Source organism: Loxodonta africana, chromosome 3 (genome assembly GCF_030014295.1).
Source record: "Loxodonta africana isolate mLoxAfr1 chromosome 3, mLoxAfr1.hap2, whole genome shotgun sequence".
In the NCBI taxonomy this organism is placed as follows: Eukaryota; Metazoa; Chordata; class Mammalia; order Proboscidea; family Elephantidae; genus Loxodonta; species Loxodonta africana.
In genome coordinates, this window is record NC_087344.1 from 34,967,819 (window position 1) to 34,987,801 (window position 19,983).

At 47.8% G+C, this 19,983-nt stretch overlaps 1 protein-coding gene across 1 annotated transcript; it reads right to left on the minus strand.

The window, feature by feature from the left end:
• Positions 1–11,182: 11,182 nt before the first annotated feature.
• On the minus strand, positions 11,183–19,498 carry TNFRSF4 (TNF receptor superfamily member 4). Its single transcript, XM_003413229.4, has 7 exons — positions 18,520–19,498; positions 18,120–18,242; positions 17,454–17,555; positions 17,216–17,282; positions 16,155–16,354; positions 15,930–16,058; positions 11,183–15,844 (listed from the first exon to the last, which is right to left on the minus strand). Exons 1-7 carry the CDS (start codon positions 18,656–18,658, stop codon positions 15,774–15,776), a joined length of 831 nt encoding a protein of 276 aa, XP_003413277.2. The 5' UTR covers positions 18,659–19,498; the 3' UTR covers positions 11,183–15,773.
• Between the last annotated feature and the right edge of the window lie 485 nt (positions 19,499–19,983).

A 19,983-nucleotide genomic window follows, 5' to 3' on the forward strand; every position in this document is an offset into this window, starting at 1 on the left:
ATAGACATTTTTACAATGTTAATTCTTCCTATCCATGAGCAAGGTATGTTTTTCCACTTATGTAGGTCTCTTCTGATTTCTTGCAGTAGTGACTGGTAGTTTTCTTTGTATAGGTCTTTTATGTCTCTGGTAAGATTTATTCCTAAGTATTTTATCTTTTTGTGGGCTACTGTAAATGGTATTGATTTGGTGATTTCCTCTTCGATGTTCTTTTTGTTAGTGTAGAGGAATCCAACTGATTTTTATGTTTATCTTGTATCCTGATACTCTGCTGAACTGTTCTATTAGTTTCAGTAGTTTTCTCAAGGATTCTTCAGGGTTTTCTGTGTATAAGATCATGTCACTTGCAAATAGAGATACTTTAACTTCTTCTTTACCAATCTGGATGCCCTTTATTTCTTTAGCCTAATTTCTCTGGCTAGGACCTCCAGCACAATGTTGAATACGAGTGGTGATAACGGGCATCCTTGTCTGGTTCTTGATCTCAAGGGGAATGCTTTCAGACTCTCTCCATTTAGGATGATGCTGGCTGTTGGCTTTGTATAAATGCCCTTTATTATGTTGAGGAATTTTCCGTCTATTTCTATTTTGCTGAGAGTTTTTATCATGGATGGGTGTTGAACTTTGTTAAGTGTCTTTTCTGCATCAATTGATAAGATCATGTGGTTCTTGTCTTTTGTTTCATTTATTTGGTGGATTACATTAATTGTTTTTCTAATGTTGAGCCATCTCTGCATACCTGGTATGAATCCCACTTGGTCATGGTGAATTATTTTTTTGATACGTTGTTGAATTCTATTGGCTAGAATTTTGTTGAGGATTTTCGCTTCTAAGTTCATGAGGGATATAGGTCTGTAATTTTCTTTTTTTGTGGTGTCTTTACCTGGTTTTGGTATCAGGGATATGCTGGCTTGATAGAATGAGTTTGGGAGTATTCCGTCCTTTTCTATGCTCTGAAATACCTTTAGTAGTAGTGGTGTTAACTCTTCTCTGAAAGTTTGGTAGAACTCTGCAGCGAAGCCGTCCGGACCAGGGCTTTTTTTTTGTTGGGAGTTTTTTGATTACCTTTTCAATCTCTCCTTTTGTTATGGGTTTATTTAGTTGTTCTACCTCTATTCATATTAGTTTAGGTAGGTAGTGTGTTTCTAGAAATTCATCCATTTCTTCTAGGTTTTCAAATTTGTTGGGGTACAATTTTTCATAGTAGTCTGATATGATTCTTTTCATGTCAGTTGGGTCTGTTGTGATATCGCCCATCTCATTTCTTATTCGGGTTATTTGCTTCCTCTCCTGTTTTTCTTTCATCGGTTTGGCCAATGGTTTATCAATTTTTTCAGAGAACCAGTTCGGTCTTGTTAGCTCTTTCAATTGTTTTCCTGTTTTCTATTTCATTTAATTCTGCTCTAATTTTTATTATTTGCTTTCTTCTGGTGCCTGAGAGTTTCTTTTGTTGCTCTCTGTTTGATCAAGCTGTAAGGATAATTCTTTGATTTTGGATATGTGCATTTATTGATATAAATTGACCTCTGAGTACTGCTTTCGCTGTGTCCCAAAGGTTCTGACAGGAAGTGTTTTCGTTCTCATTGGAATCTATGAATTTCTTTATTCCATCCTTAATGTCTTCTATAGCCCAGTCGTTTTTGAGCAGGGTATTGTTTAGTTTCCAAGCGTTCGATTTCTTTTCCCTGCTTTTCCTGTTATTGATTTCCACTTTTATGCCCTTATGGTCAGAGAAGATGCTTTGTACTATTTCAACGTTTTGGGTTCTGCTAAGGCTTGCTTTATGACCTAATATGTGGTCTATTCTAGAGAATGTTCCACGTGCGCTAGAAAAGAAAGTATACTTGGCTGCTGTTGGGTGGAATGTTCTGTATATATCTATGAGGTCAAGTTGGTTGATTGTGGCATTTAGATCTTCCGTGTCTTTATCAAGCTTCTTTCTGTATGTTCTGTCCTTCGCCGAAAGTGGTGTGTTGAAGTCTCCTAGTATTATTGTGGAGCTGTCTATCTCGCTTTTCAATGCTGTTAGAGTTTGTTTTATGTATCTTGAAGCTGTGTCATTAAGGTGCATAAATATTTCATATGGATTTATCCTCTTGGTATGTTGTCCCTTTAATCATTATATAGTATCCTTCCTCATCCTTTGTGGTGGATTTAACTTTAAAGTTTATTTTGTCAGAAATTAATATTGCCACTTCTGCTTGTTTTTTAGTGTTGTTTGCTTGATATTTTTTTTCCATCCTTTGAGTTTTGGTTTGTTTGTGTCTAAGTCTAAGGTGTGTCTCTTGTAGGCAGCATATAGACAAATCACGTTTTTTTATCCATTCTGCCACTGTCTCTTTATTGGTGCATTTAGTCCATTTACATTCAGCATAATTATGGATAGGTATGAGTTTAGTGCTGTTATTTTGATGTCTTTTTTTGTGCGTTGTTGACAGTTTCTTTTTCCCACTTAATTTTTTGCACTAAGTAGCTTATCTTTATATATTGTCTTTTCCTCTTATTCGTTGTTGTTGATTTTGTTTCTGCTGAGTCTTTATTTTTTCTTGTATTTTATTTTGATGAGTAAGGTTGTTAGTCTCCTTTGTGGTTACCTTAATATTTACCTCTCTTTTTCTAAGTTTAAACCTAACTTTTATTTCTTTATATCGCCTTGACTTCCTCTCTATATGAAAGATCTATGACTACATTTCTTAGTCCCTGTTTATTGCTTTAATGTTGTCTTCTTTTACATAATGACATGGCTGTTTTCCTGTTTTGACCATTTTTTATCTTGATTTATTTTTGTGATTTCACTATCTGGGTTGACACCTGGCTGCTCTGTCCTGTGTTCTAGTCTCGGGTTGATATCTGATATTACTGATATTCTAACCAGAGAACTCCTTTTAGTATTTCTTGCAGTTTTGTTTTGGTTTTTATGAATTCCTTAAACGTCTGTTTATCTGGAAATGTCCTAATTTCACCTTCATACTTGAGAGGCAGTTTTGCTGGATATATGATTTTTGGCTGGCAATTTTTTCCTTCAATGATTTATATAAGTCATCCCATTGCCTTCTTGCCTGCATGGTTTCTGCCAAGTAGTCTGAGCTTATTCTTATTGACTGTCCTTTATAAGTTACTTTTCATTTATCCCTAGCCACTCTTCTGGCTCTTCTTTTTGAGGGTTATCTTAGGCTGGGTTCTCTAGAGGAGCAAAACCAGTGAAGTGTATACAAATATATAGAGAGGTTTATCTCAAGGAAATGGCTATCTCAGTTGTGGAGGGTGACAAATCCCAAATCCATGGGTCAGGCATCAGGCTAGAGGCTTCTCCTGATTCACGTGGTTGCAGGGGCTGATGAACTCATAATCGGCAGGTCGGGCAGAAAGCTGCTGACTCACAGGGTTGCAGGAGCTGTTGAATCCCAGATCTACAGATCAGGAGGAAGGCTGCTGGCTCCAGAGGTCAGAAGATGATGAGTTAGAAGCAGAATCCAGAGCAAGCTGGTGAGCTTTGCCAGAATGTCCATATAGATTGGCTGGAGGCCACACTTCCAAGGAAACTCCCCTTACAACTTATTGGCTGATCACATCTGATTGACTGATCACATCAGATCACATCATGGAAGGGATTACATTCTATTACATTATGGAAAAGCAATCAGTCCTATGGCTGTCAAACCACTAAGAGTAGTAACTTAATCAAATTAACATATAACATTAACCATCACATTCCACCCCTTGTCAACTTTGCACCTGTACACATCTCCTTAAACTGTACATATCTATAAAGACAATTATAAAGTCATACTTGCACCTAACGTGATACAACTAACAAACATACAACTGAACATGCACTAGCCCCATTTACATCTTATATTTCATAAGTAATGGGATAAGGGAGGGAGCAAAACAAAATTATATATATGTGTGTGTATGCACATATACACATATAATAAAACAAGGAAGAAATACTCATAACAATTACAGTCCTCATTTCTGCAAATGGTCACATGGTAGTAGCTGGTATTTAGAACTATCTTCTTCCACCACCCATTCCGTATTCCCTTTTCCCTCAGCAAGCACCTCAGCTCGTCGTGGTTCTTTGCCTGGTAGAGTGACCAAAACCTTCATTCCTGAAGGATCTGGACCATTAGTAGTCATGTTGGAATTGAGTTGCTGTAGTTTTCCACTGACTTTAATCACAGGGCATAGTAGTACTAAGAGATATCCTAAGGGATCTCCTGTATTCCAAACATACCCTTCTTTATCTCCATTGTGTAGTATCAATCCAATTTCCCCCTGGTAATCAGGATCTATCACACCAGACAATAGGGTAACTTCCTTCTTTGCCTGTTGATCCAGAGACATGAGGAGTCCAATGTGGCTAGGTGGCATTCTTAACTTCCAATTCAATGGAATCTGTGTGGTCTCCAAGTGGGAGCACTCCTCCCTTTGGAAATAAAACGCCTAGACCTGCAGAGTATAGGGTCGCAGGGATAGCAAGCAAAAATTTTTCGAGTGGGTCACTAGGAGTAATAATGAGTTGCGCCACTCCCATTTCCACTACTTGATTCCTGGATCCATGAATCCTGGCTGTGGGAGAAACAGCACCATATATTGGATGCTGGTTTAGAGCATATACAGCCTCCTGGAGAACATTGCCCCAAGCCTGCAAGATATTGCCGCCTAGCTGGTACCATAATAGAAGGCTATTCTATCATTCTATCTAGGCAGCTGCTTCAGGATGATAGGGAACATGGTAAGACCAGTGAATTCCATGAGCATAGACCCATTGCTGCACTTCATTTGCTCTGAAGTGAGTTCCATGATCCGAGGCAATGCATAGGATACCATGATGGTGGATAAGGCATTTTGTAAGTCCACAAATGGTAATTTTGGCAGAAGCATTGCATGCAGGGACTGCAAACCCATACCCAGAGTAAGTCTATCCAGTAAGAACAAAATGCCACCCTTTCCGTGACAGAATGTGTCCAATATATTCAGCCTGCCACCGGTTTTCTGGCTGATCCACCTGAGGAATGGTGCCATATCAGGGACTCAGTGTTGGTCTCTGCTGCTGGCAGATGGGGCACTCAGCAGTCGCTGTAGCCAGGTCAGCCTTGGTAAGTGGAAGCCCATGTTGCTAAGCCCATCCATAACCTCCATCCCTGCCACCATGGTCTCTTTGTTCATGAGCCCATTGGGAAATGACAGAAGTGGCTGGGTGTCTTAGGCTGGGTTCTCTAGAGAAGCAAAACCAGTGAAGCATGTATATATGGAGAGAGATGGACAGACAGAGAAACAGAGTGAGAGAGAGATTTATATCAAGGAAATAGCTCATGTGGTTATAGAGGCTGAAAAGTCTGTGGGTGAGGCTGGAGGCTTCTCCCGACTCGCATAGCTGCAGAGGCTGGCAAACCCAAGATCAGGAGGTCATAAAGCAGGCCTCTGGCTCACAGGTTGCAGAGGCCAAGGAATCCCAGGATTGGTGGGTAAACTGCTTGCTCAAGTTCCAAGAACTGGAGGTCAGAGGCAGGATCTAGAGATAGCAAAAGGCAGTGAACTTTGCCAGAATGTCCACATATATTGGATGTAGGCCACACCCCCAAGGAAACCCCCTTTCCACTGACTGGCTGCTCGTTCCAGATGTCATCATGGAGGTGATTACATTATATCAGATCTCATTATGGGAATGATTACATCATTACATCAAATCCACTATATCTGTGGAAAGAGATGATAAAAAAAGCTCAATATTATCAGTCAGAACAAGGCCAGGGGCCAACTTTGGAACAGACTATCTATTGCTCATATTCAAGTTCAAGCTGGAACTGAAGAAAATTAGAATAAGTCCACGAGAGCCAAAGTGCAACCTTGAGTATATCTCACCTGAATTTAGAGACCATCTCAAGAATAGATTTGACTCATTGAACACTAATGACCGAAGACCAGACGAGTTGTGAAATGACTTCAAGGACATCATGCATGAAGAAAGCAAGAAGCCTTTAAAAAGACAAGAAAGAAAGAAAAGACCAAAATGGATGTCAGAAGAGACTCTAAAAGTTGCTCTTGAACATCGAGTAGCTAAAGTGAAAAGAAGAAATGATGAAGAAAAGAGCTGAACAGAAGATTTCAAAGAGTGACTCTAGAAGACAAAATAAAGTATTGTAATCACATGTGCGAAGACCTGGAGACAGAAAACCAAAAGGGAAGTATGTGCTTGGCATTTCTCAAGCTGAAAGAACTGAGAAAAAATTCAAGCCTCAAGTTGCAATATTGAAGGATTCTACGGGGAAAATATTAAACGACACAGGAAACACCAAAAGAAGATGGAAGGAATACACAGAGTCACTATACCAAAAAAAATTGGTTGATGTTCAGCCATTTCAGGAGGTAACATATGATCAGGAACCAATGGTACTAAAGGAAGAAGTCTAAGCTGCCCTGGAGGCATTGGCAAAAAACAAGGCTCCAGAAATTGACAGAATACCAATTGAGATGTTTCAGCAAACAGATGCAGCACTAGAAGTGCTTATTAGTCTATGCCAAGAAATTTGGAAGATAGCTACCTGGCCAACCAACTGGAAGAGATCTATATTTATGCCTATTCCCAAGAAAGGAGATTTTTTCTGAATGCAGAAATTAATGAACGATGTCATTAATAGCACATACTAGTAAAATTTTGCTGAAGATCATTCAAAAGCAGCTGTAGCAGTACATCAACAGGAAACCACCAGGAATTCAAACCTGATTCAGATGAGGATGCAGAACCAGGTATAATCATTGCTGATGTTAGATGGATCCTGGCTGAAAGCAGAGAATACAAGAAAGATGTTTACCTATGTTTTATTGACTATGCAAAGGCATTCAACTGTGCGGATCATAACAAATTATGGATAACCTTGCAAATAATGGGAATTCCAGAACATTTAATTGTGCTTATGAGGAACCTGTACATAGATCAAGAAGCAGTCGTTCGAACAGAACAAAGGGATACTGCGTGGTTTAAAATCAGGGAAGGTGTACATCAGGGTTGTAACCTTTCACCATACCTATTCAGTCTGTATGCTGAGTAAATAATCTGAGAAGTTGGACTGTACAAAGAAGAATGGGGCATCAGGATTGGAGGAAGACTCATTAACAACCTGTATTATGCAGATGACACAACCTTGCTTGCTGACAGTGAAGAGGACTTGAAGTGCTTACTGATGAACGTCAAAAAGCATGGCCTTCAGTATGGATTACACCTCATCATAAAGAAAACAAAAATCCTCACAACTGGATCATAAGCAACATCAGGATAAACAGAAAAGATTGAAGTTTGTGAAGGATTTCATTTTACTGGGATCCACAATCAACACCCTTGGAAGCAGTAGTCAAGAAATCAAAAGACACATTGCATTGGGCAAATCTGCTGCAAATGACCTCTTTAAAGTGTTGAAAAGCAAAGATGTCACCTTGATTACTAAGGTGCGCCTGACCCAAGCCATTATCTTTTCAATCGCCTCACATGCATGCGAAAGCTGGACGATGAATAAGGAAGACCAAAGAAGAGTTGACGCCTTTGAATTGTAGTGTTGGTGAAGAATATTAAATATACCACAGACTGCCAAAAGAATGAAAAAATCTGTCTTGGAAGAAGTACAGCCAGAATGTTCCTTAGAAGCAAGGATGGCAAGACTATGACTCACATATTTTGGACATGTTATCAGGAGGGATCAGTCCCTGGAGAAGGACATCATGCTTAGTAAAATAGAGGGTCAGCAAAAAAGAGGAAGACCCTCAATGAAATGGATTGACATGGTGCCTGCAACAACGGGCTCGAGCATAACAACAATTGCGAGGATGGCGCAGGACCAGGCAGCGTTGCATTCTATTGTACGTGGGGTCACTATGAGTTGGAAGCAACGTGATGGCAGCTAACAACAACAACATCATTATATAGCTTCCAAACTTCATCATAACTACAAAACTACAGAGAATTGGTTGACACGCAACCTGAACCATCACACTGGGGAAAGAGGATGATTGGTTTCCACAGAACATGTCATTCTATCCACTTAATTGTTAAAATCCTCCTCTGCCGAGGTTACCCCTTGGTAAGCATTCACATGAGACACAAATATCTTCACTTTTTTGTCCCATTGAGAGAGGTCTTTCCACATACCTCTTCCCCATACCTGCTTGTCACCAATTTTCTAATCATGTTCCTTCCAAGTCCCTGACTATCCAACCAAACCATTATCCACAGCCCATGAATCAGTACATAATCGCACATCTGGGCATTTCTCCATCCAAGCAAAGTAACAACCAAGTGCCCTGATCGAAGTTCTGCCCATTGGGAGGATTCCCCTTCACCACTGTCCTCAGGAAGATCCCAGAAAGGGTCTTCAGTGCTGTCGCTGTCCACTTTTGAGTGGTGCCTGCTTATCATGCAGAACCATCTGTAAATCAGGCATGAGTTTTCTTTTCCTCGTTCAACTGATCATAAGGAACTCCCCATGAGGCCATAGCTGCAGACTGGGAGAGGGAAGGTAATATGACAGGAGTGGACACCATGGGCATTTGGGTCACTTCCTCATGCAATTTATTTGTGTGTTCATGTCCTGCTCAGGCCCGATTTCATATATACCACTTCATTTAATGATGGAGTGCTGCTGGGCACATCTGAGTTTATCAACACCTAGTTCATGATGGGCAGCACAGGCCACACGGCAACTCAGTGGCCCATGTTTAAGTGGTCAGTCTCTACCAAGGCTCAGTAATAAGCCAAAGGCTCTTTCTCAAAAGGAGAGTAGTTATCTGCAGAGGATGGCAAGGGCTTTGCTCCAAAATCCTAAGACTCTGTGCTGTGATTCACCAATAGGAGTCTGCCAGAAATTCCAAATAGCATCTCTGTGTACCACCGACACTTCAACCACCATTGGCTCAGCAGGATCATATGGCCCAAGTGGCAGAGCAGCTTGCATGGCAGCCTGAACCTGCTGCAGAGCCTTCTCTTTTTCTGGGCTCCAGTCAAAACTAGCAGCTTTTCGAGTTATTTGATAAATAGCCTGGAGAAGCAACACCCAAATGAGGGATATGTTGCCTCCAAAATCCAAAGAGGCCCACTAGGCATTGTGCCTCCTTTTTAGTTGTGGGAGGGGCCAGGTGCAATGACTTTTCCTTCACTTTAGAAGGAATATCTCAACATGCCCCATACCCCTAGAAATTTCACTGAGGTGGAAGGTACCTAAATTTTTGTTGGATTAATTTCCCACTCCCTAGCACACAAACGTTTTACCAATAAGTCCAGAGTCATTGACACTTCTTCCTTACTAGGTCCACTCAGCATAATGTCAGCAATGTACTGGACCAGTGTGATGTCTTGTGGAAGGGAAAGGTGATCAATGTCCCTGTGGACTAAATTATGACATAGGGCTGGAGAGTTGATACACCTCTGAGGTAGGAAAGTGAAGGTGTATTGCTGGCCTTGCCAGCTGAAGGCAAACTGCTTCTGTTGGTCCTTCAAAACAGGCGTGGAGAAAAAGGCATTTAGCTAGATCGATAGCTACATACCAGGTACCAGGAGATGTATTAATTTGCTCAAGCAATGAAGCCACATCTGGAACGGCAGCTGCAATTGGAGTCACCACCTTGTTTAGTTTATGATAATACACTGTCATTCTCCAAGATCCTTCTGTATTTTGCATAGGCCAGATAGGCGAGTTGAATGAAGATGTGGTGAGAATCACCACCCCTGAATCCTTCAATTCCTTAATGGCGGCAGTAATCTCTGCAATCCTTCCAGAATGCAATATTGCTTTTGGTTTATTATTTTCCTAGGTAGGGGCAATCTTAATAGTTTCCACTTGGTCTTTCTTATGATAATAGCCCTTATTCCACATGCTAGGAATCCAGTGTGGGGGTCCTGCCAGTTGCTGAGTATGTTGATTCCAATTATGCATCCTGGAACTGAGGAAATCACTACAGGTTGGGTTTAGGGACCCACTAGACCCACGGTGAGATGATCCCGAGCTAAGACTCCATTAATAACCTGACCTCCATATGCCCCCACTCTGACTGGTGGACCACAGTGACAGGTTGTGTCTCCTAGAATTAGTGCCAGTTCAGAGCCAGTGTCCAGTAATCCCCCAAAAGTCTGATAATTTCCTTTTCCCCGATGAACAATCACTCTCCAAAAGGCCATACATCCCTTTGGAGAAGGCTGGGAGAAAGATTAACAGAACTAGCCCCCTCATTTGTGGCAGTATGGTGGGGTCCTTCATCAAGGGGACTTAGCCTCCCCTTCATTCAAGGGGTTGTGTGTCTGTAAGCCGGCTCAAGTCTGGGAATTGATTAAGGGGCCATAACTCTATTCTGGCAAATTAAGTTAGGCTGCCATTCACTTGACCTAGAACTCTTCCGCTTGTACAGGTCAAGTAAATAGTAAATTTCCCATCTATTTCACTTCTAAAGACACCATGACTAAGTAGCCAATGCCATAAGCCCACACAAGTCAGACTATTCTGATTACTGCTTTGACTCTGTTGTCCATTATGGTAACAATACCCACCTTGTCTTTGGTGATGAAGAGCTGCCACTTGGCCCCTACCAACATGAGGTCTGACCAGCCCCGTTGTAGTTAGGTGTCCTAATTCAGTTAGGGCAGTTCCCACTGTCAAATATGACTTACATAAAATAGCAATCACAGCAGTCTTCAAGGATACTGGGGTTCCCTTCACCAATTTGTTTTTCACTGTTGCAGCGAAAAGTGTGTCCTCTGGGCACTCCGTGTATGGGTCTGTGTGTCCAACCTGATAAATTCCCTCTAACATGCCAATTTCCCTAAGCCTTTAGATTCCTTCTTTGACAGTATACCAAGGCAGGTCTGGCACTTCAACCTGATTTAGTGTAGACCACCACTTAATCCATGCTTCAGTGAATCAACCAAATAAGCTTAGACCCTTTTCTAACCTCTCAAGCCAAAACATTGAATAAAGAATCTGTGCTTAGTGGGCCCATATCAATTAACTCAGACTGACCCAGCTTTATGTTCCTTGCACCGTTATCCCACACCCTTAATAGCCATTCACACACATATTTCCCAGGTTTCTGTTTGTGTATATTAGAAAAATCAAGCCATTCTTACTGAAGTATAGCGTACCTCCTCATGGGTCACACTTCATACTTCACCTCTTGGGGCTTGCTGGGACTTAAGTCTAGTTCTAGGTCTAGAAGCAAAAATGAGTGGTGAGGGTGGGTTATGGGGTTCAGCAATGTCTTGTAATATATCTGCCTCAGGTGATACCCCAGGCAATGGCCCAGATACCTCCCCAGGTGATATATCAGACAAAGGCTCTTCAGACACAGCTGGGTTGATCTCATCAAATGGAGGTAGTGGAAGACATGATAGTTTTACTGGGGAGGGTGGCCTAGCCAACAAAGATGGAGTAATCTTTTCAGACGGTAGTAAGAGGGCTGGTTCTGTTGGCAGGAGTGATTCAACAGAATTTAGGGGCTCAGTATCCCCAGCTTCCTGATTATTTGCCTATATGTCCCCATTCCAAGTTTCAGGATCCCATTTCTCCCCAATCAATGCCCTCACTTTAACTCCAGACACCATTAAAGTTGGGAATTGAACTGGCATTGTAATTCAGCCACTCTAACGATAAACTCGGTTTGGTTTTCGTCAGCATCAGCTCTGTTACTACAAAAAACAGGGCTTTTTTTCAGGGCACAAGTGGCAACTTTCAGATCTTTTATATGGCACCTGAGCTGTGTCTTAGTCATCTAGTGCTGCTATAACAGAAATACCACAAGTGGGTGACTTTAACAAAGGGAAGTTTCTTCTCTCACAGTTCAGTAAGCTAGAAGTCCAAATTCAGGGCGCTGGCTCCAGGTGAAGGCTTTCTCTCTCTCTCAGCTCTGGAGGAAGGTCCTTGTGATGCATCAATCTTCCTATGCTCTGGGAGCATGTCAGCGCAGGAACCTCAGGTCCAAAGGACGCACTTTGCTCCTGGAGCTGCTTTCTTGGTGGTATGAGGTCCCCACATCTCTCTGCTCACTTCTCTCTTTTATATCTCAAAAAAGATTGGCTTAAGACACTATCTAATCTTGTAGACCTCATCAATATAACTGCAGCTAATCCATTGTATTGCATCATGGTGATAGGATTTATAACACAGAGGGAAATTATATCAGAAGATAAAATGGTAGACAGTCATACAAGGGAATCATGGCCTAGCCAAGTTGACAGATATTTTGGGGGGACACAATTCAATCCATGACAAGCTGTGACTCTGAAGCCCTGAGCTCATCTCTTTCTTTCAACACTTTGTCTAGCAAAAGTGGGACCAACTAGCTTCCTTATACTTCTCATTCTGACAAAGGTATAGAAAAGTATCAATTATGCAGTCACCCAGAGCCTTGTCTTTCACAAATATTTGATCCATTGGAGATGATATTTTGCGTGTTTCTATTGCCACTTCATGCAATGGATTAGCAGTGCCCTCTTTACTACTGGAGACAGAGTCATCAGTGCCTTTAAGGCTAGCTAGACTTGAGAACCAGTTCAGAAAAATCCTTCCCATTTTGTTCCTTTAGAACCATTCTTGGTACCAAATGTTTTAGGCTGGGTTCTCTAGAGCAGAAAAACAAGTGAAGAGTATATAAATACATAGAGAGAGATTTATCTCAAGGAAATGGCTCATGAAGTTGAGGAGGCTGACAGGCTAGAGGCTTCTTCTGACTCATGTGGTTGCACAGACTGATGAACCCAAAATTGGCAGGTAAGGCAGAAGGCTGCAGGTTCATGTGGTTGTGGGAGACAGTGAATCACAAGATCTGCAGGTCAGGCAGCAGGCTGCTGGCTCAGGTCCCAAGAACCGGAGGTCAGCGGCTGACGAGTTAGATGCAAAATCCAGAGCAAACTGGCGAGCTTTGCCAGAAGGTCCATATATATTGGATGCAGGCCACACCCCTGAGGAAACGTCCCTTACAACTGATTGGCTGATCACATTTGATTGACTGCACCAGATCACATCATGAATGAGATTACAATATATAACATTATAGAAATGCAATCAGTCCAATGGCTGCCAAACCACTGAGAATAATAGCCTAATCAATTTGACACATAATATTAACCTTCATGGAAACCCTGGTGGTGTAGTGGTTAAGTGCTACAGCTGTTTAACCAAAAGGTTGGTGGTTCAAATCCACAAGGTGTTCCTTGGAAACTCTATCGGGCAGTTCTATTCTGTCCTGTAGGGTCGCTATGAGTTGGAATTGACTTGATAGCACTGGGTTTGGTTTTTTTGGGGGGGCGGGTATTAACCTTCATAATGGTAGTGAAGCCCCCCTCCAACCTTGGGATTGGCTCCCTTTAAGCCTAGGGGAATGGTAAAACTGACCTTATTTGCATGGTCCCACCCCTGCAAGTGTTCCATACACCTTATTTGCGCTAGCAAAACTGTCCAATCCCTTTTGTGGGCCACAAGCACCTTATTTGCATAGTCCCACCCAATCATTTTGCAGGAGTTACAAGACTGTGGCTAGAAGGAACATATTAAAGCAATCCACTGCACCACACTTCTATGCCTGGTATGCTGTGTACCCTGTGTACCCGAGTACCCCATGTACATGTGTGCCCTATGTCCCCAACTAACCTGTGTATGTGTACTGTGTGCCTTGTGTACCCTAGTACCCTGTGTATGTGTACCCCATGTACCTGAGTGCTCTGTGTGTTATGTACCCTGAGTACCCTGTGTACCTGAGTTCCCTGTTGTATCTGAGTGCCCTGTGTATGTGTACCCTGAGTACCCTATGTACCTGAGTGCTCTGTGTACCTGTATATCCTGCATACCTGAGTGCTTTGTATACCTATATATCCTGTGTACCTGAGTCCCCTGTGTGCTGTGTACCTGGGTGTCTGCTTAGCACGCGGTATCTGAGTGAATGAGTGGAGTGTCTGTAACTGAGTGGGGGGATTGAGGATGACTTTATCTGCTCTTCTGTGCTTGCCAAGACCTTGTGAGCAGCTCATTATCCTCCAGGGACACATGTGGGCTGGCCTTAGGAGACTCAGCCAGCCGGACATCTGACCAGGTGGGAAGGGAGAATCCTCTCACCTCAGCTCAGAAACACACACATTGTCTTCTTCTACCTCTTGTGTGGCTCCATTTTTATTAATGTTTTTGTGAATTTTTCTGCTCTCACTTTGTGGGCAAATGCTTCAGTTTCTCTAACACCTGGCCACTTGTCCCGCACTTGTGAGCTTTCTCACAGGTGTGGCCTGCATGTAGGATAGGGCACAGACGGCTAGTGCATTTCCACATGTGGCTCCTGTGCAGCCCAAGTGCGCTGCCCCAGGGAGCCCCAGTCCTCACGGGGTCTGGGTTCTTCTGAAACGCTGCCCGCAGGGGCATTGTTACAGGAGCTATGTTCTTTTCGGGCCCAGCGTCTTCCCATCTGAACAAGCTGCAGTTTATGGGTCATCCTACTGCTGATGGGCATTTGGGTTCCCAGCCTGGGTCTACATGGATTAAAGTTTTAAGGACATTCTGTTCACTCATGCTCCTCTGCCAGGTATGCTCCTAGGGATAAGACAGCAGGTGCCCAGAGTGCCCGATGGTGGCCTTGTCAGGGGTCACCAGCTCTCCGCATGGCTTGCCATCACTACCCCTGCCTGCAGGGGCACCAGGCCGGGTGGTAGGCTCAGGAGGACCTGTGATGGCACCCCTCCTCCTTTGCCCATTCATCTCAAGCTGGGGTCCTAGTCACAGTTCTGCCAGCTGCATGGGGTCTACATGGGGGGCTGATACCCGTGTCACCCCTCGGAAGGGTGAACAGGGACCCAAGGTGGCTGGTGGTCCAATGTCCCCATCGGCGGGTGCTACTGCTGCCCCTAGCCTGCAGCACAGTGCTGCAGGCCAGGTCGGGCTTCTCTTGGTGCTCATTCAACAAACCGTGGGGCTGCTTTTTCTGAGGACACTTATTTTGGACTTTTTATTCACCCCCTGCCCCCCTACAAACCCCAGGATGTTCCAAGCCCAGAGAATGGGGAGGATGGGGCCTTTCGAGTGGTGAAGTGTCCTATTGCCCAGAATGCCTTGGCCCAGACCCCTCCTAGCCAGAAATGGACAAGGCCCCATCTTGCCCATGGATGCGTTGCCCCCACCCCTCTAGTCCCCCATGGGTGTGTGTCACCTGTCCCCACCCCCTCCCAATCGGTGTGTATCTTCCATCCCCCATCAGCTCCATTGGTGCGAGACTCCTGTCCCTCAGTGAACATATCCCCCTCTACCTCCCTTCTCCCCTGAAGGTATATGCCCCCCACTCCCCAGTGAGTATGCACTCCCCTGCCCCCCATGCCTCCTCCATGGCTGCACATCCCTCCGTCTCCCCCGTGGTTGTGTGTGCCCCTTTTCCCCCTTGGCTGCATGCCCCCATTCCCCTACCACCCCGTGGGGGCATGCTCCTCACTCCCCAGTGAGTGTGCACCCCCTGCCCCCCATAACTCCCCATGGGTGTGTGTCCCTCCATCTCCCTCTTGGTGTATGCACCCGCATCCGCCCCCCGTGGGTGTGCGCCTTTAGCCCTTGGTGTCCTCGGGAGACCCACGTGTATAAAGTCTTTATTGGGGGCAGTCTGGGCAGGAGTATGCACGACATACGTACTGGAGCCCAGGGGCCAGCCCAGAAACGCCTAAAACGGCGCAGAGGGGACACAGGGGTTCAGGGAGCAGTGGCAGCGGCTTGGTCCAGCCAGAACCTTCTGAATGCGGCTTGGGGAGGGGGCGCTGGCTCCGTTCAGACCTTGGCCAGGACAGAGTACTCATCGGCATGCTCCTCTTGGATGGGGGTCCGGAAGCTGTTGCCCCCTAGGGAGAAGGACAGGGCAGGCGGGAGATGACTGGGGGTCTTCACCCTGCAGGAGGGTCTGGGCTGAGCCAGGCAGGCACTCACCAGGGGGCTTCAGGGCAGTGGGTGGCGGCCTCCAGGCCTGGCGGTACAGGATTAGGACTAGCACAGCAGCCATGGCACTCAGCAGGCCCAGGCCCAGGCTCAGGCCCAGGATGGCAGCCAGCGCAGGGCCTGTGGGGGACAGGACTGGCTGGGATGAGGTCCATAGGGACAGGGAGACCCCATCCCTACCGCCTCACCTGCTTGGGGTAAGGCCAGGTTCCTTACCCCTGGGGGGGCCTGTTGGAGCTTCAGGAGGCCTTTGTGAGGCCTCAGGCTGGGCAGTGGTGGGCTGGGCAGGGGTGGGTAGGGCTGGGAGGTGCTGGGTGCTCCAAACTAGCGTGGTGGCCGGAGGGCTTCTGTCCTCACAGACTGCATCTGAGCTGTTGCTGGCTGGCTGCAGGGTGCGCTTCCCAGTGGAGGTACAGCTGTGGGGAGGCCCGATCAGGCAAGACCCGACACCCCACCCGGGTGGGCCTAGGGCCAGGACTGCAGTGGGCGGGGGAGTGGTCCACCATGGGTTGGACTGTGATGGGGAGGTCTGCACTAGGTCGGACTGCGATGGAGGCGTCCACATTGGGACCGAATGTGATGCAGGTGGGGTCCGCCCTGGGTCAGTCTCTGGGCAGCATCCACACAGCTACCCGCCTCAGACCACAGAATAAAGGCAGTGGAAGAGAAGGGGCAGTGACTCTGCCCAGGTCCCGGAATTGCTTGCTGCCGAAGCCTGACCCCTGGAACATCTGCCCCACCCTGGAGGGGCTTCCCCAACTCCCTGTGTCCCTTCAGGGGCCTCCTCCATGCCCACCACATTGGCTTGTTCTACCCTCACCCAAGTGGCTCAACTGGGCCTGTGCATTCCTGAGCTCCCTGCCCTCTGTCCTGCCTACCTCACTCTAGAATGTCAGCCGTGTGGAGACAGGGGCCCCAGCTGTGGACGATCATGCACACACTCACACACTAATACATACGCATAGATGCACACTCACACACTTGCCCACACACAACCACACTCACACTCACACACTCATACACACACACTCACATACACACACACACTCACGTACACACACACACACGCACGTACACTCACACACACGCACGTACACACACACACACACAGCTTCCCTGCCAGTACCTGGGCCTGGTCATATATCCCACTCCGGCCTATACCGAGGGGTCACACACCACCCAGGCCCGTGGGCCCCCAAGCCCCCAGCCCTCCCCTCATCCCCAGCCCCCCAGGCCCCCAGGCCCCCAGGCCCTTCAGCCGGGTGCCTGCCACTTACTCGGTCCAGGGCTTACAAGCCTGGTTGTGGCCCGGGGAAAAGTGTCCCGGTGGGCAGGGGGCGCAGTCTGCAGGGGAGAGACAGGACAGGCTCAGCCCCAGCCCTACCTCAGCAGCGGTGCTTGGGCCTAGCCCTCCCTGGCCACGGCCTGCCCTTTACCCCTTCCAGGCCTGAAGGGGTCCCAGGTGTGGTGGGGGGCCAGATTCCCTGATACCCAGCCTGAGGCCCCACCGCTCACCGACTCCTGGCTTGTAGCCGCCCTGGGGCTGGGTGCCCGGCCTGCAGTGGCAGACAGTGTCCCTCGTGGGTGTGCAGCTCTGCACGGACTCACTTCCACTTCCTGGGCCAAGGAGAGCCGGAGAGCCGTAGGGACAGAGTCAGGGGCCGGGGGGAGGGTTAGGGCCTAGGAGCAGTTAGGGCAGGGTCCTGGGGTCCTGGGAGAGGTCAGGGTTTGCCTTCCCTAGGCTTGTGCATAGCACAAGCACCAAGGGTGGGGACCTCAGCCTCACTCCGCTAGGAGGTGCCCCAAGGCCCGGTTCCAGCCAGGAGCATTTCCAAGGGGTGTCAGGGGTCTGCCTGTTTGCCCTCTGCAGGGCCCTGTAGCTCCTCCTCCAGAAAGCCTCCCCAACAGGGCAGCTTAGACTCAGGCAAGGCCCATGTGGCCAGAACATGCCACACCCCTGAACACCCCTTGTGGTGGGACCCCAGAGAGCAGCCCACTGTGGTTTGGGGGTTTGTTTCTGCGGCTGTGTGGGGACTCCATGCAGCCACATGTGACAGTGGAAGGTGGTTGTGGTCTCCTAGTGCTGAGCCGGGGGTGGGAGTGGGGGGGGCAGGGTGGAATGGTGATGGTGATTGGGGGTAGTGGGCCCGGGGCCCCAGGCCGGGCAGTTGTGGTGCTTACTCTCGTTGCACTGCGTGCAGGGCCTGCAGGCCTCATAGTTGAAAGCCTCATTGTAGTAACCGGGCTTGCACAGCTGGCACACGGTGTCACCGGAGTCATCGCAGCGACTCTCCATCCCATAACCTGTGGGGCAAAAACAGGTGGGCAGCATCAGCTCGGAGCCCCTCTGCCTGCAGACTGGTCGCCCCGGCCTGGCCCTGGCTGCTCCATCCCCCAGCTCCAGGTGCTAAGAGAGACCCCATGCGGCCCCTTACAATCCTCACGCCTACGCTCCACCCCCTACCTTCATTCCCAGCCCCTCCTGACCGTCCCTTGGGTCCCGTCCCCATTCCCTTCCCAGTCTCCCCTCCTGGTCCTCCCTCTCCTGGCCCCCTCTCAGCCCCATGACCCAGGCCCTCACCAGGCTGGCACTCATTGCAGCACCTGCTGCCGCTGGGGTAGGTGGGCCCCTTGCAGTTGAGCGTGGCCGAACAGCTGAGTGCCAGTGCCAGGAGCAGCAGGGCCATGCAGGGCACCAACAGCCGCGTCCCCTCGCACATCCTCAGTCTCCTCAGAGTCTGGGGCTGTTCTTGCAGGATGTGACTTTAAGGGCTGTGGGGGAGGGGCGGGATGGCGGGGGAGGAGCGGGAGGAAGTAGAAGCCTGGGGTCCCCAGTCCCGACTGGAGACTCTCTCCTGCCTACATCCCAGCCCCTTAGCGCCCCCCGACTCCTGGTGGCCACCAACCTCAGGCTGGGCACAGCCGGTCATCCATTAAGATCCCTCCCCCAGTGCGAAGATCACGGGGACATCAGAAGGACAGGGTCAGGCCAGGTCCTCAGAGCTGGTCTTGCCTGCCCCCTCCCTCCTGTGTGGCCAGGCCACCCACAGAGGCCAGAGCCCCCTGCCTAGCACCCTCTCCTCACATGGCTCAATCTTTCCTGGCACCAATTCTCCCTGCTGGGGTGTGGGGGACCCTCAGGAAGCTGACCTTGCCTCAGACACATTCATGTCAATCCTCAGCCTCTCAACAAAACGCTGCGTGGACCACTGTGTAAACCAAGGCAGCTGGCTAGGTCAGGAGAGTGGCTGGAGCAGACCTCCTGCTGTCTGGCCGTCCCCAGGCACTTTGGGATGGGCATCATGGTGGGGCAGGCACTGTGGGGCGGATAGGGCAGCAGGGTAGAGATTGGGGTGGGCCCAGGGTATGGTGCCACGCGAGTGACAAGGGCGAGCTGGGACAACACAGTCGCCAGGAGGGATGAGGTCCAGATGCGTGGCCAGTGTCCACACAGCAGGTGTGGGTCCACGCAGCTGGTGTGGGTCCACACAGCAGCTGTATCCATGTGCCAGGATGTGTGCACACACGTGGTTGCTCTCGCAGACAAATTTCCAGCCCTTTTCTGTGGCTGCTCTGATGGCCCACCCGCCCCTGCTGGCCCCAAACTCTGGCCCCAGCATCCCAGGCCATGGGGTTGGCTTTCAGGACCCCATCCTAGGCACCCCCACCCGTTGGGCCCCCACTTCAGGCTTTCACTGCAGTGAGGCTGGAGGGTGACCTCGTCCACACCACAGAGGGCTCCAGCCTCATGCGGAGGGGGCGCTCCAGCAAGGCCAAGGGCAGAGTGTGCACCTCACTGCCAGTGTGTCAGGACGAGAACGTACATGCACGCACACTCAGAAACATGCACATACACACACACATGTATGCACAAGTGTACACCTGCCACACAAACCCATATCATTCATACTTGCACATCCATATCCACACACATGCATACGCAGGCACGCATCATGCACGCACACATGCACCAAAAAAACCCCATATACATGCAAGTACATGCACCACACACGTGCACATACACGTGCACACACACGCACACTCA